Source organism: Hetaerina americana, unplaced genomic scaffold (genome assembly GCF_022747635.1).
Source record: "Hetaerina americana unplaced genomic scaffold, ioHetAmer1.1.p SCAF_2, whole genome shotgun sequence".
In the NCBI taxonomy this organism is placed as follows: domain Eukaryota; kingdom Metazoa; phylum Arthropoda; class Insecta; order Odonata; family Calopterygidae; genus Hetaerina; species Hetaerina americana.
The window spans coordinates 23,547,599-23,573,834 of NW_027286763.1; the positions used below are offsets into that span (position 1 = coordinate 23,547,599).

Sequence of the window (26,236 nt, forward strand, 5' to 3'; positions counted from 1 at the left end):
AAATCTTCTTTCATGTTTACATAGAGATCAAAATCCACTATAACTGCATTCCCATTTTTTAAAAATATAGGACTCGATATTCCCTATACTTGACAGTGCAAACCAAACAATTATAAGTTGACAATAAAAGAATTAAGTGCTCTGGGATTGTTGTCACTCCAGTAGTGCATGTTTTTCTTATGCATGTATCCAGAAAGATGAAAATGAGCCTCATCACCATAAAACACAATCAAGTCATCAGGCAGTATCAAGGAACTCTTCATGTACATTTTGCCGAGCAGCATAATCATGTACAGTGAGTTCTTGCTCCACAGCCAACATGCAAGGATGAAAGTGGAGGTCATTATGAAGAATTCACCTCACAGAGCAATCAGAAATTCCAAAGGTAGCTTGCACACAGAATGTCGAGGAGATAGCAAAAAAAGACTGCCTTACTGCATCAGTGTTTTGAGCCATTCTACCTCTTATCTTCTATTTTCCACACTTCAATTTTCCCTGCATGTATTTATCCATGTTTGGAAAATGGATGGGTACAAGTGACTCTAATTCAGTGAGGAGGTCACTTGCTGAAAGGAGCATAAAGAATACAGCCAGGATGTATTTGTATGCTTTGTGGATAATGGGAAGACATTGTCAGAGTAAACTGGGAAAATTTGATGAAAATTTTGCACAAGATAGGAGTAGACTGGAGGGTTAGATGACTTATTTGAATTTTGTACAGGCCTCAGAACGGTTAGTTGTGGAAGTTAGAATGCAAGGTTGTCAACCAAAAGGTGACAATCGTTTTCATTATGAAAGAGCAAAAATGACAAACATGTGAAAATAGAAAAGTTTTAAGTGCCATGAGGTTAATAATGAGGATAATAATGTTTGCCACAATTGATTTACCAATAAAATACATCGCGTTCAGGGGGTGCCCTGAAAGAAATTTGGAGTTTGAAAATTAAGGACTACCCTAATGTTGCATGAATGAAACACCACCTGAAAACAACTTGGATGAGAGGAATTTACGTGTAAACAGGAGCTTATCAAGCCATTTAATTCATGAAAGTTCTTGATGCAATCTGTTACCATTTTTTTTAAATTGGCATGATATGCCCTTTAAGCAGAAAGTAATTATAAACAAGCAAATAAAAATAAACAAGAAAATAATTATACAATGGTAATTTCAAAAGAAAAACTAGGGAATGTTTGTTTTCAATCAATCACATATAATTTTAAAGCATGAAGACTCCACTATTTAGGTACATAATAGCTATTTAGGTCAATGCAGTTCTGTACGTGCTGGGGCAGTATTTTTATGCCCATATCATTGCAGCCCTCGGACATGTTGAGGAAGCATTGGACCTCATCTTTCACCTTGTCATTGTTGCTTGTTATGAGTGAAGAAACCTGAGTGTTTCACTTTACACCTGAGGCCAAACAGCAATCACGTGAGTGGTGGCAGTCTTCTCCACCCAAGTCATGAAAATTCAAAAAAACACAGCCTGCCAGCAAAATTATGGTAGCCGTGTTTTAGGAATGAAATGGGGAATTGTTAAGGAATATAGAGCAAGGGTTTGTAAGCTTTCTTCACCGCAATGCTCACTGCTAATTTTGCCCATCAAATCCTCACCCTCCTGCGCGAGTTCGGATAGAACATCAATCACACACTCAGCCTGTAGTCCGGACTTGGTAATCAGTGACTACCACTTGTTTCCCGAGTTGAACATTGGGCCAGAAGGCACTTCAGTGACGTTGACAAGGTAAAAGATGAGGTTCAATGTTTCCTTAACCTCATGGTGGCGATCTGGTATGACATGGGCATACAAAAACTGCCCCAGCACCTACAAAAATTCGCCCATGGAAATGGCAATTATGTAGGCAAATAGAGGAATGTCCATGCTTTGAAATAAAATACTGAAAATAAACACTTATTTCTCCAAAGAAACCTCAGGTCCTACCAGGCAAAGGAGGAAAGAGAGTGTTTAGGAAAAAAACATTCAGGATGAGCAGGAGTTGGCCCTCCAGAATGGGGGTTGGGCAGAGGACAGCACAACAGCACAACTGCTCCACCTTCACACTCATCAACCCCCATGGTCATAGTCGATGGGCGATGGTAAAATTCACCGAGATCGTCAAGTACATTTGATATTTATGAGTGTTTGCCCACAGAGTTCAAGTGCACAAAAAAACTCACTGAGCATTGATCTTAATTTTGCCTCTCCGGAAGCAACGCCAAGATTCGAATCGGAGACCCTCGCGTCACCTCGCCAACTGGACTGCCAAGTCATCCGAAAAATTATGCGTCGGCACACTGGAATGGATTAAGAGCGGACTTCCAACGCCGGGTGGGACGGAATGGGCATATCAGGGTTTAGTGAGCCTACCCCAGAAGGGAACAGGCCGTGTGCGCGCGAGTGATGCGTATTCCTCACATGAGTCTCTGCCGGAGAGGCGGCGGGGAGAGCAGCAGCAGCAGCAGCACCGGAGGGCGACGGCAGAGAGCACCTCAGCGGCCTTCCTCACCGCCCCTCGGAGCCAACGGAAGAGGCGCGAGAGGAGCCGAGCGTTGGTGGCGCCGAGGCCCATGGTTGCCGAGGTGCAACGGAAGCTGCTTCGAAGCGACCCTCGCGGGGCAAAAGACACCGGCCGACTGTGGTGGTCCATCCCCCGGGGCGGAGCAACTCGAATCCCTGTCACGTGGTCTTCTCCCTCCCGCGCCTTATCTCCGCCCGCACCAAAGACACTCGGTATCGCCCCCACCGGCGACAACGCTGGGCCGTAGCGGAGGTGGAGGGGCGAAGGTGGGCGGGGGAGTGTTGCGACCGCTCGGGTCACTTTTGTGCCTCGTTTACAACATGCCATCGCTCATCACTACCAACGTTACCGATTTACGAATGTTCCCACTTCCTCTTACATTGCCATCCGTTACTAAATGCAGCCCTCTCCAGGATTTAAAAGAGCAAGTGAAAAACGCGCGATGAATCTTGGACGGCAGTAGAAACAGTGCGTATCTTATAAATTTTGAACTTTTAAAATGGTTTATTAAGCTAAATGGCAATGAAACTTCATATTTGTAGGGTAAATGTACATAATTGTTTTTTCTGGAATAGTAGACATACTATCTGATTTACGTACGCTATTGGGGTGGACGTAGTAGAGAATGATTTGGCTTCAAAGATAATTACTATTATTTGCTATTCTAGGTGAAATAGTGTGTGGGCACATACTGAGCACTAAATTCCTGAGCCTCTCCGAACAAAACTGCATGACATCCTACAATACACTAAACCATTCTTCATATCCGCATACTTCTGGCGTTCCCGCACTTCGTCCAATTGCCTGTTCTTTTCCTACCCCTAACTTGCTTGCCCTTGAACAGTCTTTAACATGCCATCATCAATCAAAATACCCTGCATCCACCTTACCTTTCCTGGCTCATCTGGATTCCTCTCTTTCTCCACCATGCCTCGTATGTCTTCGTTTGTTTTCCTATTCGTCCATTTTATCTTTTCCATCCTACTCCACAACCTCATTTCAAAAGACGTCTATCGCCTGGGCCTCGACAGCCCGCAACATACAAAACCGCTCTTCATATCAAAGTCAAAGACACACTTTGTCTTTTCTTAATGCCATTACTCAACTTCCCTTTCATAAATTCCATCCTCCTTGGGAAAGCTTCTTTGCCTAACGGAATTTTCCTTCTTATGTCCCTACTACTACTTGACCATTTTTGTCCAAACCATTTACGATATAGGTAAACTGTTCCGCCAGCTCTATTTAATGAGCTCCTATTTTAATGTTTAACTTGGCTTTCCTCTTTCTCGAAAACATCATAAAATTAACTTTGCTAACATTGATTCTCATCCCATACTTCAAAACACACAAAAAATGTGCTAAACGATAATTGTAGCCCTTTAGCAGGCTAACTAATGCTTGATCATGAGAAAATATGATTTCCTGAATCTCCCTGCCCCGATCTTCACTCCGATCTCCAGTTCATCCCTTTTCCTTATATTGGACACCCTTTTCCTTATATTGGCGGGTTATAATGGACATTTTTACAACAGTCTTACTCCTTCCTCTTCCTAACCCTGCCCCTCCCGACTTATAGGATAAGAGGCGAACAGTGATGACTACTATGTAGTAATAAAATACATTAATACGATATAGTCATATATTTTACACTATAATACTTATATTACTATTATATAGTAATAAAATCTCCAATTCTTGGTCATAAAACACCATACCCTTGTCCATTTTGTTTACATCTGTCGATTGTGAATGGTAAGTTCTCTTAGAGACGGGAAGGTAGAGGGAGGTGTCCCGTCCCCGTCCGGCCAACGATTCCGAAGACCCAACGTCGCCCTTCGCCCCGGAACCCGCGCCCTCCCCATCCTCCCGGCTAGCAGAGGGTGAATGTGAGACCCGCAGATGAATCCATTCTCGCGGACGGACAGAACAGTTGAGTCTTTCGGAAGGTGCAGTCACAGCCATTAGCGCTCGTTTCCATGTGCGTGCGTCTGTGTGGATTTGAAGCCGGGGGCACTGATCCTCGCGCACGAGGTCAGAACGCGAGCGTCGAATGCGCCCGACTGCTCGGGGATGCGCCGAAGCGAAACGAAATAAATGTTGCGGTTGATATTCAATCAAGCATCACTAGAGATACGGAAAAACTTTGGGACCATTACGGAGTAGCCGGAGGGTGATAGTTAAGACCGATATTCGAAGCAAGAACTTGCTACACCCAGGCATGGAAAATGGTTACACCAAGCGTGTCATTACTGTTGTCTACTATTTATTTTACATGCTTTAAATCAGTAATCTACCATGCCCACTTGATATGTCCTGCATCCACTTCTCCCTTCTTCGAATTTCTCCCAACCGAATCTCTTCCCCGCAACCAGGCTTAGGAATTATTTTTTTATCCTTTCCGTCCATTTTACTTTATCCATCGTCTGCACATCCACGTCTTAAAACCTTCAATCCAGGCTCACTTGTCCTCTTTCTTCAACGACCAATTTTCATCTACATAATCTACATAACACCCCGCTAGCCGCCGCAAGGGCGTGTGGCGGGGGGTTTCCGCGCCATACAATACTTATGCTTCGTATAATTTTTCCATTGCCTTTTTACCATGATACTCAAGGTTCTTCCAATCAACTCTCGCCTATTTGAGGGTACAAAATAAATAGGGTAAAAAATAAACTACATGCTGAATTCAAATGAATACATTAAGTCATGACTTGTACGCGTTTTTATCTCGTGAGCATCCACCTCTTTTATCTACCTCATACCATCCGTATAGAATACGTCACATTTTTCATAATTCGCGGTGAAAGTGTATGGGAAGTTGATCGCAATATAGGTGTATAATGCATGTGCATTGGATTTCGTTCTCTCGATCTTTCGCCGTGGGTTACAATCGAAAATTATCCATTTGGATTTCTTCTGAAATCACTGGAAATACCGTATTTCCAGAATTCAACTAGTGGGTTAGGTTAGCGCAACCTCTTGAATGTTCAATATTTGTATCGCGTACACATTAAGGAATTGGCATTTCCAGAAAAATACACACGCGTCGTGAAACGGCGTGCAGATCAGCGAACGGCAGACCAGTAAGAGGGCGGGATAGTATTAATTCCCTCCGCCGAGGCTTAGCGGTGGGATGGACGGATTGGTGAACAATTGTGAACTGCAGACTGGAACTTCTCGACCGCAACCTTGGCCTGGAGCCGTTCGCGTTTAATGGAGCAATGCTTGGGAAAGAAATACGACGCAAACGCTTCCGAAGGCGGTGACGTGTTCCGGATTTCAAGGAGTTTCTCATCATTCGCATCCGCGTCGTCGGGGGGTGAGTGATGGGAAATGAGACGAGAAATCACGCATTATTCACCTCTGCTTCGTCCACCTCACTTGTTTCGTCATGCTCTCGAAATACGATATGGGTTACTTGGGACCCGTCGTCAGACGTGGACGTTGCCCGCCAAGGAGCGGTAGTTAGCGCGTACAAAAAATTTCCAGTAGAGCAGCTCGAAAAAATCAACGCTCTATCCAGCCTAACACTGTCTTACATTCTAAAGGCCTATCACTATTTCCCAAGAATTAACACGATATCTCCACCTTCGCAAGAGAACGAAATTATCACAAAAGGTGCAAGCGTATTTTTCAACGCCAAATAAAAAAAATCATTGAATAAAAAACTAATAGCGAACTACTCTTGAGGGAAAAATATATATATATATATATATATATATATATATATATATATATATATATATATATATATATATATATATATATATATATATATATATATATTCATTGACATGGAAATAGACATAAGGAAAAGGGATCGCAACACATATAAAAGACAAACACAGGAGAGGTGGGGAAGGCAGAATCGAGCAAATCACAAGCGCAAAAATGTTACCTTGACCGGGACTTGAACACCGGATCTTTCGACTTGCATGGCCGATTGGCTAACCACTTGAGCTATCTTTCTTCTGGCTATGCATGCCACGAAACGCACTGTTCCTATCCTTTATGATGTTGTATGATTCCTTTACTACTATCCTTTATGATGTTGTATGATTGCTCTACTACTATCCTTTCTCCCTGTGTGTTTTCTATTTCTTCTTTGGTGGGTGAAACAGCTCCCTAACACCATCTCTTGGCCAAGGAATCGGGACACTTGGTTCCATAAACCCCCCCACAGATTTCTTTGTAACTGACGTTTCGTCGTTTGCTCAAGTGGTTAGATCAAGGCATCGGCCCGGCAAGTCAAAAGATCCGGTGTTCAATTCCCAGTCAAGGAAACATTTTTTGGCTTGTGATCTACTCGATTCCGCCTTCTCCACCTCTCCTTGTTCGTTCTTTATGTGTCCCCATCCCTTTATCTTATATCTACTTCCATCTGAATGAATATTTGTTCGCCACAAGGCGGGATTATGTGTTTGAATGTGTGTGTGTGTGTCTATATATATATATATATATATATATATATATATATATATATATATATATATATATATATGTGAGATAGACACACATACTTTCATGTTCTGACAATCATGAGATCTTCATCAAATGAAGAAGAATAATACTCTCTTTGTGGAGGTGAAACGAATTCGCCTCTCGATGGGGAGACAGACCATGAGGAGGTTACTCTTTACTACTCTTCTGGATGAGAAAAAACACATTTTGAGAAAAAGGCCCCTCAGTTGAACCTACCCACAGAATCAACCATGTGCATATTGTCACCCATGTCTTAAAACTCTGACCTAACCTGTGATTGCATCCATTAGGGAATTCACAAAATAATCTCCCAAACTCTTTGACAATTACCGCTCCATTAATGAAATATTCTCCCCCTCACCTTACAAACCCAAGCTACTACTCCTTTCCAACTATCTTGTATAAATATTCATTAAACCCATGCTCTTCATAAAATATCCAACACTCTCCCTACAATCCTTAAAGTGCAATCCCTCCATCCAATAACCTACCCCAAAATGAATCACTTGCTTTAAAAATCATCGCATGATTCCTCCTAATACAACTTCATCATGTATGAGCCTAATCCACAATATTAGAATGAAAGCCTTTCTTATATTTTGGCAAATAAAACCAATGAATAACTCTTACACCATGAAATCACCATTCCACAAGTATTCCCTCCTTACCCTTAGACTCTCCACAAGCTGCCCAAAAAAAACAAGCCTAGCAACCCTATTGGATGCCCTATTGTTTTTAGCATCAAATCCCCTACCTAACATTTATCAGTACTCATGTAACCATTATCTACAATCCATTGTCATATCCTTCCCCTCATTCATTAAAATTCCCTCCACGATCTGAGCTTCTAATCGCATATCCTTAAAAATTGAAATTCACTTATGGCGACCATAAAGGTCATTTTCCTCTATTCATTTATTTAACATTAGCCCAAAGACAGCACTTTTTGGCCTTTACATTGGACTATTGACAGTGATAATAAGGGACATGATTACAAACACCAAAGCCCTCGGTGGAGGAAAACCCATCCTGGCAGAAATCGAACCAGCGACCCTAGGATTGGTAAGCAAGGACGTTACCTTACCGCCAGCAGGGCCAGCGGGAGTAATGTCCTCCCGTATACCTCCAACTCCTCATATGAGGCCTAGAATCTCTCCACTACTACTGTGCTCAGTGCCCCATCATATATATTTCCTCAATTGACATTATCTAACCAGAAGAATTAGTATTAGCAAATATGCTTTCACCTTGAGTGAGAAATTTTACTTCCACATTGCCCCTTCTTGTGCCAATCTTCTAATGCAACCTCTTCATGGGTCACCTCAGTGATAATTTCCATTAAAATAAAATCACAAGGCTATGTTCAGCTCTTTCCAGCTACAGTTGTGACATCTTTGTTTTTTGGTCCCACAGATATGAATATCTCTCTGCTTTTATTGCAAATCTCATTTTTTCTTTCTTGCTATCCTTTATATCTACCACCTCAGGCTCTTCTCCAACATTCTTAGACATTGACATCCTCCTTGAAAATAATACAATTACCACTTACATCCACAAAAAGCTAACAAATCATTGACAACTCCTCCTTTTCCACAGTTGTCACCGATCCGACACTGAACTCTCCAAACCATATTCCCTCACAGCTTCAACTCCTACTCCTCTTCTTACATACGTGAATGCATCACCACCTTTTCCAGTTGTGCCGACAACCACAGCTATTCCACAAAATCTCCCACATTTTTCAATTTTGACATTCCAAAACATACCACTTCCAACATTCAATCATTTGATACTTGCTTCACCGTCACTATAACGGAGGTCCTCCCAGAAGCTATATTGATACAAAGAAAAGAGAGTTGGCACTGCAAAGGGCTTTTAAATCAGCAGGGCGGAACCAAACATAATAGCAAGTAATAGCCCCTATTCCCTCTTCTTGTAATCATCCCTATCCTAGAATGAAACCCTCTCAAACATCATCCTTCTACATTCCACAATGATGCTATGGCCATCAAAACATACTATATGAGTATCCTTTTTATGTATCTGCTTTAATAGTAATAGATTGTAGTATGTCCTATGCATTGTCACTGTTCGAAGTATCCTCCAAATACATTAATAATATTTACATATATATATATATTTATATATAATTAAAAATATTAATTATATATATATATATATATATATATATATATATATATATATATATATATATATTAAAAATATACATAAATAATGATAACACTTAGTACTAGTGGACACAGACAAAAACACAGAAACACACAAAAAAGAGACTCACTAACTTACGAATTTTCTGTGATTGTAGCCACCTTCATCAAGGAAGAGAGGGATAGAACTACTTTTTGCTGCTGCAGTTCTTTTCCTCTCTTCCTTGATGAAGGTGGCTATGAACACTGAAAATTTGAAAGTTAGTGAGTCTCTTTTTTGTGTGTTTCTGTGTTTTTGTCTGTGTCCACTAGTGCTATGTTATACATTATTATTCACATCTGTGAGACTTTCAAAAAGTGTGTATTAATATATATATATATATATATATATATATATATATATATATATATATATATATATATATATATATATATATATATATATTTATTTATTTATTTATATATACACACACACACAATTACAATTCTCAATGTGGCTATGCAAATGTTTACGTGGCATTCACAAAAAATACGTACACACATGGAAAAGGAACAGACACAAAAGAAAAGTAGCAACATTTTGAGATATTTACGTCACCCCAGCCACTTTCGTCAGTAACTCCTAACTTGATAAGCGTTCTTTCCGTTTCATCGTTAAATTTTGGACACTTCTCTGCCAAAGGAAATTACGGGTCAGCATGTTTTCGGGGCAAGGGTGGTGGGTACTCACAGATGAGGGGGTCGGTGATCCTGCCGCGCAGGGCCGCCTTCCTGCCGGCCCTGCCGAAGCACCCTCCCCCCGGGGACGAGTACTCGCAGCCCACGGAGGACACCATCGTCTCGTCCTCGGCGTCGCTGATGAGAGGCGGGCCGGCGGCGCTCAAGTGCACCAGCGACTCGGCGTCGCTCAGGAAGCTGCTAACGGCCCTCTCGGCCTCCGCCTGCATCGCCGCCTCGCCTCCCCCGTTCAGCAGTCCCTCCCACCGGGAACTGTCCCAAGGTTCCGAGAACACCGTGCGCGTGTCCTCGTCGCTCGCCTGGGACGCCGCCGACAAATGCTGCCTGCGACGCGGAAAGATAGTCTCGATTAGTTGAGAAGGATGATGGGGGTATTGATAAATATTGCCCTTTGTCACCGCTAAAATATCACCCACTGATCACCAAGGTTTCAACAGATGGATGCCATTATCACGACAACCTACAGATATACGTTAATGAACCCGTTTATTTGTCTTTTGATGTTTCCGACTGCGAGATGATCTCTTGCAATGGGAAAGATAATTTAGATAGTCTCCCGATGCCTTTCTAATGAGTGTGTTTAGCGTGACACTATCACTAAAATGGCTCCAGTGGGGTCAGATGCTTTTGCAGCCGCCCCTGTTAGGAGCAGACCCTTCGTGGACCTCCTATCGGCTGGTTCCTATCCTTAGACCACCCTGATATGGATGAATGTACGAGGGGGATTAAGATGGTACGGTGGCTAACGTACTGACTTCCCACTCAGAGGTTCCGGGTTCGAATCCTGGATATGACAGATATTTTTCAGTGGTATCTCAATCCCTACTTGAGGTGCTTGTGGAGAGCACTTTGAGTGAGTACACCGTCCGTCGGATGGGACGTTAAGCTGTGAACCCCTAGGCACCTTTCGATAAGAATGGGCTAATGCCGACGCCGGGTTTCTTTCTCTCCACCCTTCCTCCTTTCCCGTCCATCCCTAATGGCGCAAATGACCGTGGCTGTCGGTCGCCTCCCTTAAAAACTACTATGCATGCACGATGAGCCGTCGCCATTGCTCCTTTTAGAACAGCCGTGGGGATCATTGGAATGCGCAAAGCTCTGCCACTACTCTTAGAACCAGAGACAGCATGGAGGCAGGTAGAAATTACGAGGAACTGAAGAAGGAATAACGTAGGGAAAAGAATTGGAAGCTCTAGTGGTTCGTAGAACATAGTAGTACTCATGGACGGGCCAAAAACCTGCCTTTTAAACATAGAATACCTTGAATGAAAGTGGTATTTAATAAAAATATGCCATGATGCTGACATTTTTACGTCGAAATAGCGGCACGTGGGCTTTAAAATTGGGACAAACAGCGATTTTTATTTGAGCAATCAAGGGTATTCCGCCAGGTCGGGAATTCGGCTGCCAGCATTCTAATGGTCAATCCTTCCATCTGCTATTCTTGGCTCTACGTTCTGAGTAATATTCCAACAGTCTTAAACACTAGTTTGCACCCACTGGCTTTATAGTAAAACCACCGAGAAGACTAGGCGCATGATGAGCCTCGAAATCACCACCTACAACGAAATCCTTTTCAAAATCTGTTCAGTGTTCAGTAAAATAAATGGATATCATAATTGAAATTAACTTTCTAACTAGCAATTAAAAAATGGTTCCTCTGTATAAAACACTTACCTAATTTAAAAATACAAAGTTATCAATTGAAATAATTTACTCGATTCCACCATTTTAGTCCTATAATTGGTGCAAAAAATAAAGCAAACATTGCTACTATGGTCTGGAATAAAACGTATTTTACCTGTAATTAGAATTAATATTTTCTAAAATAGCACAAAAATTGTGATAACTTACAACACCGACTAGAGAAAACTGCAATTTCACAAACAATGTTTTTAATTTTCCACTCTTGCCACCGTGTGGCGTCATCATCAAAGGTGATTATTTCATCCAACATTTTCCACGACTGAATTTCCGCAGTGGTGGTGGAAATTGGAAAATAAAAATCAATTTGCAGAACTGCAGTTGTTTTTTATTTTCCCTACATGTTGGAAACATTCCACGAAGTAACGGCTGAATCAGTGTCGAAGTGATAATTTACGTTAGTTACCACGTGCGTGTAGTCAAAATCGTTCTGTTAGCTAATGCAATAACACTATTTAGCTAGTTCAGGCCATAAAAAAGCACCCAGCAGGCGTAAAAAGATTATGGAGTTATTCCGAAGCATACATTTCTTTAAAATTCATGACGGACAAACATACGGAGCACTGTCAAGACTGACAAGTGATTCCTGGGTGGACAATTTTGCATCAGAGGAATATAAGAAGTACTACTAGAGTACTGGCCCTCCATGCACCGACCTTTGGTTGGTGGCCCGCTCGGCGGCCTCTCCGTTGGCGCAGCAGCTCTCCGTGCGGCCCTCGACGTTGTCGTACGCGGAAATTCGCGAGCCTACCGCACCCCCGGCGGAGGCGGCGGGCGCGGGGACCGCGGGGGCCGGCCGCTCGCTCTCGAACAGTAGCGCGTAGAGGTGCGGCATCTTCTTGACGATAAGGTGGTGCACAGTGAGACGACGGCCATCGCCGTCGGCGTGCTCGTCGTCCGGTGTGGGCAGGTCGCCGTCTGGCGGGAAGCGGCGCTCCGTGGGCGAGGACACTGCGCCATCGGCGTCCTCGGCGTCCTCGGCGTCGCTCTGCGCATCGCCCGCCAGCGCGTCGCCATCTGAGGCACCTTGGGGGCGTAGAGGAGCGGGGAGAGGAAGACAAGAGGAGAGATCAGAGGGTGTGCGGGGGCGACACCACGTCTGGAGCCCACTCCCAGGTGCGAGTGCCAGTCTCCCTTCCACGCTGTAAATTGTGTGAACTAGACCTCCGCCGGCATTATCCTTCAATGAAAATGTTAAGAAGCTTAAGAGGAATGAAAATTGTCAAACTCCTGCGTAACTTAAATGGGACGACTGATGGCTACGCGTTATTACAATCCTGAAAAATGATAATGCAAATTTTTTTTAAAGATGTAAATCAACTAAAACCGTTTAGTATGTGACGTCAAAACATAGAAACTCGCATGTTAAAAGCAGGAGGCGGCGACAATCACTTCTGACCTGAACACGCCGACAGCACAGGTGGAGAATCGCCAACAATAATTTAATTGGCCGTTGACCGACAATCTTAAGAAAAACTAAGACTTTATGACAATGTAATAGCATGTGCGTTTTCTCGATTGAAAGTCCATGGTAGCCCATTTTTATTTACAGTATAAGTAATTAAGCAGGTCTCTACATTTAAAATGGCATAATGCAACAAAAAGTGAAAATCATAATAAAAATAAGAGAAGTTACTTAATTTGGCAAAAGAGAGCGCAATGGATAAACTAAATGGATAGCTCCTCCTCCTGAAGGAACACAAGAAAGCGCGGATCGACTCGAAGCAAGTTCACTGCCGTATCAATTTAGTATTCGTCATCACAACAGCAATTGCCTTGAGCAACATAGAGTGATGATGAATTAAACAGTCTACTTTTTCTAAGGGCTCACAGCGGCATTGCTGATGATTAGTAGTTCGTCCTGAGCCGCGCTTGTCACCCTCCCAGACGAACGCTCGGGCGAAAGTATCGGGTAGTTTCAGAGAAAAACCAGAGCTCACCGAAACTTACGAAACTGCGAAAACGTCCAACTTGCTGCACCGATATCATCATTATCGCCGTTCGGGGTTGGCGGTGAATTCTACGCGAGGGAGATCGGAGAGTAACGCTTGAAGAGCCTCCTCGGTCGCATGGCAAGGAACCGCATCCGCCTGCTGAGGCTTGGCTTTCCTCGTCTGAGGAGGCATGCATTGTTAGTGGGAGTGTCCCCCCAGGCCGGGGGCGTCGGGAAGAGGCACGATAGAGACGGGTGTAAAGCGCGGGGGGGGGGGGAGAAGGAGGGGGGGGAGGCGAAGGGTCTATTCGCAAGATAGGGCTCGCCACGCTTCCGGGAAGTACGAGGGTGTTCTCGTCCTTCTCCTTCCATTGTTTTCAAGTTTATCTTCGAGCGACCAAGATAGGTCGAGTGTAATATGTACTCGATGCTGCTTTTCCCATCACTGGCGGTAAGGAACGGAATTACAAGCTAAGGTATGCGTGGTAGTAAACTTTGCACTTCCCAAAAGCAATGGGTAGGGATTTAAACGGCCTGGAATAAACATTCAACCGCTCCCTCGCCTCAATAGGAAACGCGTGTGAACCAACTGAAATGACATACTATCTGATCAAAGAGAAAGCAGTGGTGTGATAAGAAGTGATTGGAAGGTATTAGTTTTTTTTTAATTTAACAGAGGCAGCGGATATCAAAGAACACCACAGGGCTCTCTAGACGCCGACTGAAACAAATAAAGAATAACATAAGGAAAGTCCAGTAGATAAGTCTACCGAGGGAAGAAGATAAAAAAGCACAGGCTCGAAGGAATTTTGTGCAAAGGAACTTTACGAGTTAGCGAGTTAATATTAAGTTAAGTTAGCGTGTGCAATATTATTACCCACCGTACACATTCAAAATTAAGGTTTGTGTGGTTTGTTTAAGTTTAGTAACAATTAATTAAAGGCACCTAAATCTCCAAGAAAAATAACTCGCATTACAAATAAAATCTTAAGCCAAAATACATGTACTCCAGTGCCATGGGGGTTATATTCACATGGGAACATTTCTAATTACTCATCGGTTCGGAATGTCGCAGCACATCTGAAGCTGCGCGCAAGGAAAAGAGTGGCAAAAAATAGAATAGACTTAACAATTCGTGCATCAAGTGACATTCTAGAGAATGCAAATAAAAGGGTTCTTCGAAATAAAGTTCTAGAGTATGATCCTAAAAATTAAAAGAGCGTGAGAAATGAGGACTGATATAAAGGGATGAAATGGACGGAAGGAGAATTATACGAAAGGGAAGAACCAGATGTATCGTATAGGGCTCACGTTAATGTGCAACAAATTATTCAGGAACATAAAAGAAGGGAAAACGGAAGGAAATATCTCGCGACGAAAACCGATCATTGGTGAAATAAAACAAATAATGGATGTTGTGAAGAGGAATTATGGGACACTTGGAGAACTGCAAATCACAGCGGCGAGGTCTCCTTCGCTATTCTGAGCAGTTCTCTAGTGGGCAGCGGTCGGCCAATCCTCAGTCCGAAAAACGAGGGAATAGTGACAGAAGCAGCGGTGGAGCGGAGATGGGGAGAGAGAAATGCAATCCGTTCGGTGGTCACTCACCTTCGAGGTCATCCTGGTCATCTTCGACCTCCTCCCCGTTCCCGATAAACTCCCAGCTGGAGTCCACCGCCCAAGAGGTGTCATGAAACAGCCCCCCCTTGACGTTCCTCCTCCTGCCCTGCTGGCTTGGGGCTGGCTTGGGGGCCGGGGCACGGGCACACCTCTCCACCGCGGTCCCACCTCCCACCCTGGGGGGTTGCACCGGCTTCCCCCGCCCGGGTGGGCCGCGCGGTGTCCGCAGCAGGTTGAGATTATCCACACTGGAGGAAAGTGCGGGCGGTGTGGCGGGCTGCTGCGGGGGCCTCGGTGGGGAGTGCAGCCGGTGGAGGTGGGCGTGGAGGCGCATCCGCCCCTCCGCTCCCTCCGCCCCCGCCATCAGCTCATCATTCGAGTCGATCCTCTCGAGGCCCCCAACGACCCTCCTGGGGGCCCCAGAGGCAGACGCCGCCGCCCAGTTCAGCATGGTGGGGTCGGAATGCCGGTGGCTGGCCAACCTCTGCTGGAGTTGCTGGCCGGCCCGACCCCCGGCCTCCGCACCGGTCCTGCCGCCCCTCTGCCGCCTCCTGGGCACCGCCGCCGTCGCGGCCACGATCGCCGCCGCTTCCTGAGCTGGTGACGTGGTCAGCCTCCCGGTGATTGCGTCCGCAGGTTCGGCGTAAAACGGACTGCCATGTTTGGGCGGGGAGACGCCCGCCTGTCCGTCTGGCGAGGTGGGCAGAGGCGAGAGCGGGGAGCCGATCCTGTTAAGGGAGGCAACGGATGAGGCCGCGTTGAGGCGCTCCAGGAGGTCTGGGGGCCTCGATAGGGTCGAGGTCACCATGGTGGTGGGGCAATCCTCCGGGGCATGCGCCTCCCCCGCCCCCGGGGTGGGTCGCGGCTTAAATGTGAGAAGTTCTGGGGTCGTGACTTTCCCGGCACCCCCGAGTCGGTCCACGGGGGGCGTGCTCTCCCTCGGTGACGGCCCCCAGATGTCCTCGTAGTCGCTCGCCTTGTCCGCCATCGAGCTCCTGTAATACACGGTCGGGGAGTCCAAGATGTCCGACTCCCGGTAATGCCTCGACTCCTTTGCCCTGGCGGCCGCCATCCTCTTCTCCCTCCGGGCGGCGGCGCTGCTCTTGCCGCGACCTCCCTCCCCGGTCGGGGTGACCTGCACGGGGCTCGTGACCCCAGCGTCACCCGCCCTCTGGCTCTGTAGCGGCGGAGGAGTCAGCTGAACCTCCACGTGGGCGGGGGCGGGGGGTGAGTTGATACTGTCAGGGTCGTAGTTGACGAGCGCCCCGTTCAGCTGGTTCACGCTGAAGGTGACCGTGGTGGTCACCGTGAAGTTTTGCCCAGAGAGGGCAGCGGCCGCCGCCGCCGCAGCAGCGAAAGCCGGCTTGGCCCATCTCGGTGGAGGTGGTGGTGGGCTAAGGGCCTTCCCGCCACTGCCCGCGCTGGAAGGGGAGGTGACTCTGGCAACGCCCGGCGGCGTAACCAGTGCGTTGCTAGGTGAGGGGGAGGCGGCCGAGACGATGTTGAGGGTGTTGGGGGGTGTTGGCCGAGGACCCCTAGGTGGGGATGGGTTGGTGGCCGTGTTCGAGGAGCAGGTTGAGGTGGGAGTAGCGGCTGAGGAGGTGGCCGGGGGGTGGGAGAGGGTGCTGGAGGCCGAGGTTCCGCCCCTGAAGGAAGACAGGGTCGGGCCCTCCCCGCTCAGCGGAGACAGGTTGAGCACTATGTTGCTGCTGCCGCCCATGTCGCAGCTGTCGGGAGACGAGGCGGTCGTCTTGGAGGCGGCGTGCAGGCCCGCGTTGGCACCGCCGTTGCTCTGCACGCTCCCGCTGTGGTTGCCGCCGCTGCCGAAGGAGCTGAGGCTGGAGTGGTGGCTGCTGGGAGGAGTCAGGCCGTCGGCCACCGCCGTGTCCAGGATCCCGGCCCGCTCCGGCCGAGGATTTGCCATTGGGTATCTCCAGAATTCTGTGTTGCGTTGTGGGACGAATAGGAAATGGACATGAGGTTAGAAAATGATGTAAACACGCTGAAGTAACAGGGGATTTCTTAGAATTCTGCCAATCAAAGGGGGATTGGTAAGACTTTAACAGCCTCCTTCGGTTCTCTCCTGATAACATCCTTTTTTCCCCTCCCACTCTTCGTTCATCTGCACATCCTGCACTTTATTTTAAGTTTTTGTTTTACATGGCCATATCTCAAAATCTGTCACACGATACTAAATTTTCACCCATTTGTTTTCATACAGATCATATAAGTTCAAACGATAAATGTAAACATTAATTCTCAGATGAACGTTTCCTTATGTTTATCAGGTACTACATTCATCAGGTACACCAAAATACAGATTAACTGACCTGTGTCTAATTAATGTGGCCTGTTGAAAATGCCGGATAGTAATGATAATGTAGAACTAAATATTTAACATTATTCATCAGATTTCCATTCTGTCAACAATAGGTAGACTTATGGATTTGGTATTAATGCGTGATTTTCTAATGTGAACGCCTGTTTCAAAATCATGGAGACCTAGAGAGGGTAGACTGACGGATAAATTAAGACCAAATAACTAACTAGTTCTGGAAGAAATATTTCTTGCTTTATGCATAATATGAGCGAGTCAATGAAGGGCCAAATTCTTGATACCACCCTGGCTATTTCAGGAAAATCCCCGTCTTGGAGTCAATATTACAGCCACATCATGAAATTGTAGAGTAACAAACGCTCGATTAATAGGAATTCACATCATATTTCAAGTATTCACCCGTATTACTGATAATAAAGTTAACTGTATTGGGTGTAACTTTGCGGAATTCATTTTCGTATATTGAACAGCTTAAGCTCAACTTTGCCTTTCCGCCTTTTCCTTTCATTCCAATACGCGTAAGCGATAGCTGTGATTTAAAACAAAATCGTAAATTCCTTTCCTTGTGCGAGGCCACTCTAAAAACTATTTTAAATTGTAGTACAGGAATTTAGTCTGATGGACTCATGGTCAATAATATGATTAGTCGCTCGAATAATTTCCAGATATCGGGCAAAACATTTGCATTCGACTTCCCAATTTTAGGGAAGCTTTACGCTTGGAATTAATTATTAGCACGAAGGAGATACGTGCAGCCGTGCAGCACATAATTTCCCCAGGTCAAATATATTTAATATTTCCATTAAAACTTACCTTGTCCTAAGAGCGCTAGTGATGACAGCTGCTGTCTGTTGCGGGCTTCTCGGATGGCGCGGGGGAGGGTTAGCTGCACCGGAAGTTCGTCACTGCAACGGAAACAAATCAGCGGGTCACCGGTTTATTTTCATCACAGTAGAAAAGTCACTTGCACTCTAATTTCCTCTAAAACTACAACAACGAAAACTAAACTATGCACATAGATTTTTGGCCAAATAAATAATTCCTAAGAAGTGTACCTCGGGAGTTCACATTGATTAACTTCAGGTTATATAACAAGTTAAGGCAAACCTCTGCTACTAATGATTTTTAATTTAGTAAGGACTAATTTAGTAGATGCATATTATCAAAAATGTTTGGACAAACATATTCGCTACGAACAAAAATTAGGCATATTCTAAGAATGAGGGTCATTTTTTGCCATAAAAAATACGTGGACCGTTTAATAATTCCTTAGAAAATTCGAGAGATGGCGCTCTTAATCTCGGAAAAGGTCTGCTTTTAGCAAGGCTCGCCTCTCACTCGACTTCATAAGTTTCAGCTATATCCATTACGTTGTTTCATTTTCCAGAGATGGATAAAGCTCTTGGCAAATCTGCTACTGTGTTGGCGACTTTACAATTGTGTAAGTGAGTTTAAACATGGCTGTACATCCGCAAAAGATAAACATCGTTCGGGATGTCCAGTGGAAGTAAAATCCTACGAAATGATTGACGCAATCCACGATATGGTTTAGAGTGATCGAAGAAATAAATTTTACGAAATATTTGAGGCCACAGGAATAACACAAGTTAGTGTTTGAAATTATAAATAAAAAATTTGGCGTCAAAAAAATCTCGGAAACATGGGTCTGCTCTCAGTGGAATATAAACGTAATCGTTTGGTTGATTCGGATGATGCTATGCTGCTTTTCCGTCGCAATCTTTACGAGGTTCTGCATCGATACATGACAGAGGAAGAAACATGAACACACAATGACACTCCAGGTACAAAAAAACAGAACAGTGGGTTTCTAAAGAAGATGCGGCTCCGAAGAAGGCAAAGACGGTGAAATCGGCCGACAAGGTGAATACCACGGCTTTCCGGAATACACGCGGGATCATCTGTATCGATCACTTGCAAAAAGGACAAACGATAAATGGATAGTATTATACTTCGTTATCACGCCGGTTGAGTGAACACATGCAAGTCAAGAAAAATGAATTCACTTTGTAAAAAAGTAATTCTCGTCCATTAACACAATGTACGGGTGCGTAGTTTCGAGGTAAAAAATTATGGAATGAAAATTCAAATTATTACAACATCCAACGCATTCATTAGATTTGGTCCCGGTATACGCATATCCCTTAGAAAAAGTTTTTAATGGACGTTTTGTTTTCCTACCAACCACTTTTCCAGATAAACGACTTTCACTTCTAAGCATTAGCATAGAATATGCTGTAATAAGTAAGGGAAGAATAGTAAACAGAATTTGCCCTTTGAGAGGGAGAAAACTCCAATTGAATTAGGTTTCTAGACCACTAATGGCTGACTAATGAAATGCTTCCCGGGCGAATTGGACAATTGGCAACTATTTCGGTTTATGGGACACTATTCTTATGTCTTCCGTTCGAGAAAAAAGGATGTATACTCGGTCCAAAATTCATTTCTTCAATCTTATCGAATATTCACGCATCTTACTGTTGTACGAAGGTTGATAATGCATTATCATTCTTTTTAAGAAAAAACCACTTACTTGAAGGACTCGGTCTTTGATTGTTCCCCAGGATAGTAGTCCTTCTAGCAAACTAATCAAAATGCTAAGTGAATCTTATAACTCTAGCTCCTCTAAATACTAAATGGAACTGCTTTAAGAAGTCAAAGCGAGGGCGTGTAAAAGTAGCAGTACGACTCGTGCAACAAACAGAAAGCGCAGACTTACCAGCACTGAGAGTAGTGGCCGATGAGGGCCGGAATGCTGTCAAATCTGTTGTCGGAGCTCTCGAGGCTCAGCTGCTGCGGCGGGGGCGACTGGAGCTGGCCTCCGCACGAGGGGTGCGGAGGGGGAGCGGAGGGGGTGGTGGGCGAGGGAGTGGAGGCGGGCACTGCCTGCACCAAGTAGTGCTCGATGTAGGGGCCCTTGCCCCTGGGCAACCGCACGGAGATGGCCATCGTGTCCGGCTGGCTCGACTGCCTCACCACGAAGTTCTGGAACGGAAGAAACAGGCAAAGATGACGAACCTCCTGCGCGGAAGCAGGAGTGGCCGCCCACAGCAGTCAACAAGGGACCATAATGATATCTCGACGCCTAACTGAGCTGATTCAGGATGCCACGAACCTTATTTTTCTTCTGAGCCTAAATGCTATATCTACACAAGAGGTTTTGATTGGGGTTTTCCAGGAGCAATTCTTATTCACCCCGATTTTATGAGATTGTGCCTATTTCATTTCCAGTCTATTAATTTCGAGTGCATGGGCAGGAAAAATATCTCTCCCACCTTAATTTACACTGACTATATCCCCGGTAGAAACTGAATGCATTGAATTCTGGCCAATTTATTAAATTTGATACGATTGGAAAAATTAATTAAAAATATTTTCCAATGAACCCTTCTTTGGAACAGAAGGACATCGCGAATAAAAAAACTCTGAAGGCATCTTCGTGTCTTACCTCATTAAATCAATCATAAATCAAAATTTCCCTCGCAAAAAAGTCCGATTTAAGAGGAAATAGTTGCAGATCACCTTCTGTGATGAATTTAAGAAAATCATCCGTAAAGCTACAGAGGAAAAGGTTGGGAGTAATAATGGGTTGTTATTCCACCGTCCTGTTCATGGGGAAATATAGCGCGTTGAAAACATCTTGATGACTTCCGGGGAGAGGGAAGAGAAAGAGTCCTAATGCGAGATATGTCGCGAGACAATAGGCGTGGTTTATACAGAGAAAACACAGCTTTTCTCTCATCTCTAAGTTGTGAACTACTGTTTCCGGGGCGCGTTGTCGCTTAGCGTGTCAAATATTTTGCTCAAGTCTCTTTTCAATGGAGTTCCAAGAGAACGGGTACACTCCGACAGCTCCGAAATGAGTCTAACGATAAGTCCAAAAGATATTTGGAAAGAACGACGGCAATAATGATGGTTGGGGGGGGTCATTCCGATAACGGAATGAATGCGAGGAGAGTACTCACGCCCTCCTCCTTGCCCTGCAGGAGGTGCACGGCGCCCGCACGCTGAATCCCCGGCAGGAACCAAACGGGGTGGCTTCGGATGAGTCTCTCCATGAGCCCGATGTCACACGCCGCTTCCTCCTCCTCTTCCTCATCGCCCTCCTCCTCCTCACCCTCATCCTCCTCTTCCTCCTCCGCCTCGTCCCCGTCCTCGCTGTCTCCCTCCCGAAGGCGCCTCCCGGAGACCTTGGCGCCACCGTGTTCTTCTAGCGTGGAGCCGCTGCAGTGTCCAGCCTATGATTACGGAAAAGCATAAGCGTATCAGGAATCATGAAACAGAACAGTAAAAGATGCTACACAAAAGACTTGCCCTTTCATCCCTCCACGCGGGAGGATTATGATGGAAATAGAACAGGCAGCCCGCACGAATGGGCGGGATAGTAGACTTGAGCTCGTACCCTGCGGTTTCCAAGGTTTATCTCGTAGCCGAATAGTCGCATTGCCTGGGTGGAGCGGAGGGTTTTCATTGGCGTCCGCCGGATGTGGACTAGCGTCCTGCGGTCGGTGCCCGAATGCTCTCTCGTGTCACCAGCCTCGATTTATGCTATCTTAATAATGACATGGATGCCGAAAGAATTGTAGATGGGTAATCAGTAGATCGTAGGTTTTCGCGGCGATTCGATGATGCAGGGATAGTTCTAAGGTTGTGTTACGTGAGGAGCGATTTTGGGTTCATTTTTGAGAAAGAGTATTAAGTCTTTATTTCAGATTTTTTTGAGTTCTTTGAATAGTTTTTCTGGAGAAAACTCAGTCCCATAAATATTTGTAGATACAACTTACCACAGTTAAATCGTGCATGGCATTAATACCATCCCAATGAAAAAACTAAAAGAGTTAATTCTCTGTAACTACGTTAGACAATCGTGCTTCCTTCTTGCATTAATGCTTTAATAATCCTGACCTGCTCATTTTGTTTATGAATTTGGGGTCCGGGTAAAATTAATTTTCCAAAGAACCCGAGTTTTCTAGATTTTAAAAAGCATTCGAGAAAATTACTCGTAGTGTACTACTCACAAAGCTAGACCTGTGGCATTGACAAAAATATTCTGGGCGGGATAAAATACTTTTTAAATGGGTAAGTACTAAAGGGCAGTCATACTCGTGGATGGAGTTAGTTCTGATGCAGAAAGAATTACCCCAGGTGTTCCCCAAGGAAGGGCTATCGGACCTCTGCTATTCTTTCTTTACGTTAACGACATTAACACCATGGGTAAAATGCAACAATTTCAGAGTGTAAAAATCATTCTCCTTGACCTGGATGAATGATTTTTACCCTCTGAAATTGTTGCACTGACATGCCCATTAGGGGATGACTCCGTTAAAAGTTATTGTTGAGGCATCTCCCGCAGTTTCTTGAACCGTGGGTAACAGTAAAATACACTTATTTTCAGCAGTGGTTTACAAAGATGCCCACCAAACAGCAATTCTAGTTAAATTTTCATCAAATGCATAGTGATGAATGCAAAAGAGCAATGTTATCTTTCGCTAGTAAGGCCTCATTTAAAATACGCAGCTGGATTGGCTGCCGAATTAGATCTTGTGTGGCGTAGAGGAGCAAGATCTGAAAAGCTTTTTTATGACAAACTTAGTAGCATACATAAATTATTTGGAGGAGTTTTTAAGGGGTCAATAGCAATTATTTATTTTCAAGAACTCTATAAAGATATTTCAGTCATTCAGTTGACTATCAACATGAGTGAGTGTTTGACAACGGGGAAGACAACAGTTGCGAAGTATTGCCTGTGGTGAAATGATCTGAAGAAGTTGACCACGGGCAGTACTTCGCTACAGTTGTCTTCTTCATTGTCAAATTCTCACTCCCGTTGGTGGCCACCTTGTTGACCAAAAATGGGTAAAGAGTTCTAAAAAATCAATATTGGCCTTTTAAAATTACCTTACAAATTCACAGCCAATAGTTACTAACCTCTCAATTGGAAGAACTTGGTTGGAATCTCTCACAAAGGAATGGTTGAATAACTGATTGAATCTCTTTAGCATGAGTTGGAGGGAGGTTTCTTTGGCGATGATGCTGAAAATGTAACATTAGCCCCATCGTAATACGGTGAGAGATATCATGGCTATGGGATTAAAGAGATTAAATTGTAGGACGGATGGATTTAAGATACCATTTCTCCCGATAAGGTATCAGAATAACTGTAAGCAACCGCGCTAGGAGGGGTGATATTTCGCCCTTAGTTTACTTACCCTCTGAAACAGTTGAGTAAAATAAAGTATGGTCGCCAACTTGAGTAACTAATTAAACAATTCCTTTGAATTACATTGTTACACTTATTGGCAGTTAAGATTATTTCGTCATTCTGGAATGAAGGGGCCTCACTCCCGAGGAAGGATTTGATTGCAATCGACGCTACAGGAATGTGGATGAGAAGCAAATTGGGTCTCTCACTTCGACCCCTTCCCGGGAGGAAGTGCGCTCACGATGCACTTTCATCACTCACTCACTCCGCACGTGGTCACGCGAGGGTCTGGAGGCCCAGAGCAGGCCGGCTGACGCCGAACCTCGAAAATCCCCGAGCCAAAGCAAGCAAACAGCAATTCGGCAGCGAAACCGAGCGGTCCATTCACTAGCTGGGCACGTGGTGACCCTCGTGACGCCACTTCCGGCGGTTAACCCATTCTCCCCCCCCCCCATCGGCCCCCATTCAAACGTCTCACGCCACCAACCTAAGCGCGCGGAAATAAATCTCTTTGTTTGCACGAAACACTCTGTGCGATATGATGATTTCCTAATTTATTCACATGGACCAGGTCGATATGGAAACTCGTAGGAACTGATATATCGACAGTCGATAATCACCGAGGACTTCGATGATGCTCTATAACCCATTAAAAATTTAAATTTAGAAAAAATGTGTACTTTCCTGTAATTTCTGGAGGATGGCGCCTGTAAACAGATCGAAGCCACGCTCGCTACATGTAAAACAATAAAAGGCACGTAAGCTTAGAACACAGGTCGGAAAATAATTTCAATATATAGAATTCACCGTATAGGTATAAAACATACGTTAGGTTCATAATACGTACTTCCGCAAAAATCAAGCTGTGCATTGCTTTCAGTCTCTTTTCTTTCTCCGATCCCAATAATAATGAATTTCATGAGAAAACACTTGTTAAATGTTAGGTAAGTCATATGCTTCACTCATTCTCGAAACATTGAAGAATTTTCAAGTGACTCGATATAATTATTGAGGTACCCTCTTCCATCATTGCCCTCCGAGCAAGAGCATGCAATTAAAGGCCGCCGGTCTAATTTTCAGGAGGTCAAAAGTGAGAGTGATTTCGTCTAACAGGTCCAAGGGGGATTCCGTTTGGGGGGGGGGAAGGGCGGGTGGGCAAGGTAGATACGCGGTTGGAGGAGGGAAGGGGTGCGCGCTGGGGATGAAGGAATTAAGTGCCGGAATGAGGAGGCAGGAATCCAAATGGCAAAGCTCGGTCGTGGAAACAACGACTGCGTAAGGGGGGATGCGGCATTTCATTCGAGGGGAGGGAGCAAAATACCACTCTCTTCGGCACCCTCGACAACCGAGGGTGGAAGAGCGGCGGAGGGGGCGGCGCGTGGGCAACTGTGGGTTCGGGGGTCGGGCGGGCGAGGGCAGGACGGACCGAGACGAGGCGGGTTTACGCCAACCTGAGGTAACCACTGCTGGAGTGCTGAAGGCACCTCGGTCGTCATGAATCCACAATCAAATTACTGCGCACTGATTGCACGGGCATGGTACGTGTGGCCGGCGGCTGACGAGGACGCCGCATAAACTGGCGTACGCGGAAGGGACTGCTAAAACCTTACCGTTGATTCAAAATAGTACAAGCAAATACCAATCCACATACATACACATTAACTGCTCACATAGCTGAAAAAAAATAGGACGGTGATTGATTCTATTCTTTGAAAATATGATAAAAACGTCATAAAATCGTCACTAAGCTTGGAGAATACAATATTATTAGACCTGTAACAGTTTTTTTTAAAATTGATAATCCTACCCCGTAATTCAGCAGAAAGCCAAACGATCGCTGACATCCTGTTGATTGCTGTCGGGAGTGATTGAGTTCAACCACATGCGTAGAGAAGTATTTTATAAATATATAAATGGGCTGCATCTTACACGAAGGATTCAACTGTCATTTTCTTCCTCGTCGCCAAAGACGTTGGCCCTAAGCTCTGTGAAGACGGAAATACCAAAGTGCTTCTCGGAGATACAAGGACTTATAACTATTGGAACACATTTGGAGAAGATAGCCTTTAACGCGAGTGGATAGGGGTTCAATAGGACCTCGCCTCGCAGGACAGTCGATGCGGGCAGAGGTGGGTAATCACTTCGTGCATCGCTTTATGAAATGAGGTTTTGAAAAAGTTTCAACTGAAAATTTGAAACAGTACACGTTAGACGGTGAAAAAATAGTTACAGGGATAAAACGGACTACGAAATACATGTAATAAATCTGAAAGGGAGAATAAACTAATAAAACACATTGCGTGTTTTTGCGTTATCATTTCTTTTGCGTCCGCCATTCCATTAAAAAATGAAGTCCCACCAAATAATTTCCTCGACCTAGGAAGCTCCCGACTTCAAATGATGGATGGAATGCGAATATTTCATACTTCTAAATCCTTCCACGAGTGGTGCCATAGAGACGTGTGACAGAGCGTGTCTAGGCAACATCTTTTGACCGCGTATTTATGGCCAAG

At 44.8% G+C, this 26,236-nt stretch overlaps 1 protein-coding gene across 1 annotated transcript in view; it reads right to left on the reverse strand.

Annotated features, from left to right (window-relative positions):
- spri (Src homology 2 domain-containing protein sprint) overlaps window positions 1–26,236 on the reverse strand; it is a gene marked incomplete at its 5' end in the record, with an annotated part of 140,996 nt that overhangs the window by 14,090 nt on the left and 100,670 nt on the right. The window contains 6 exons of the mRNA XM_071584839.1: window positions 9,901–10,232; window positions 12,269–12,638; window positions 15,154–17,106; window positions 18,317–18,408; window positions 20,241–20,506; window positions 21,487–21,759. Of these exons, the coding sequence (XP_071440940.1) occupies window positions 9,901–10,232; window positions 12,269–12,638; window positions 15,154–17,106; window positions 18,317–18,408; window positions 20,241–20,506; window positions 21,487–21,759 (3,286 nt within the window). The remainder of the gene's footprint in view (window positions 1–9,900; window positions 10,233–12,268; window positions 12,639–15,153; window positions 17,107–18,316; window positions 18,409–20,240; window positions 20,507–21,486; window positions 21,760–26,236) is intronic.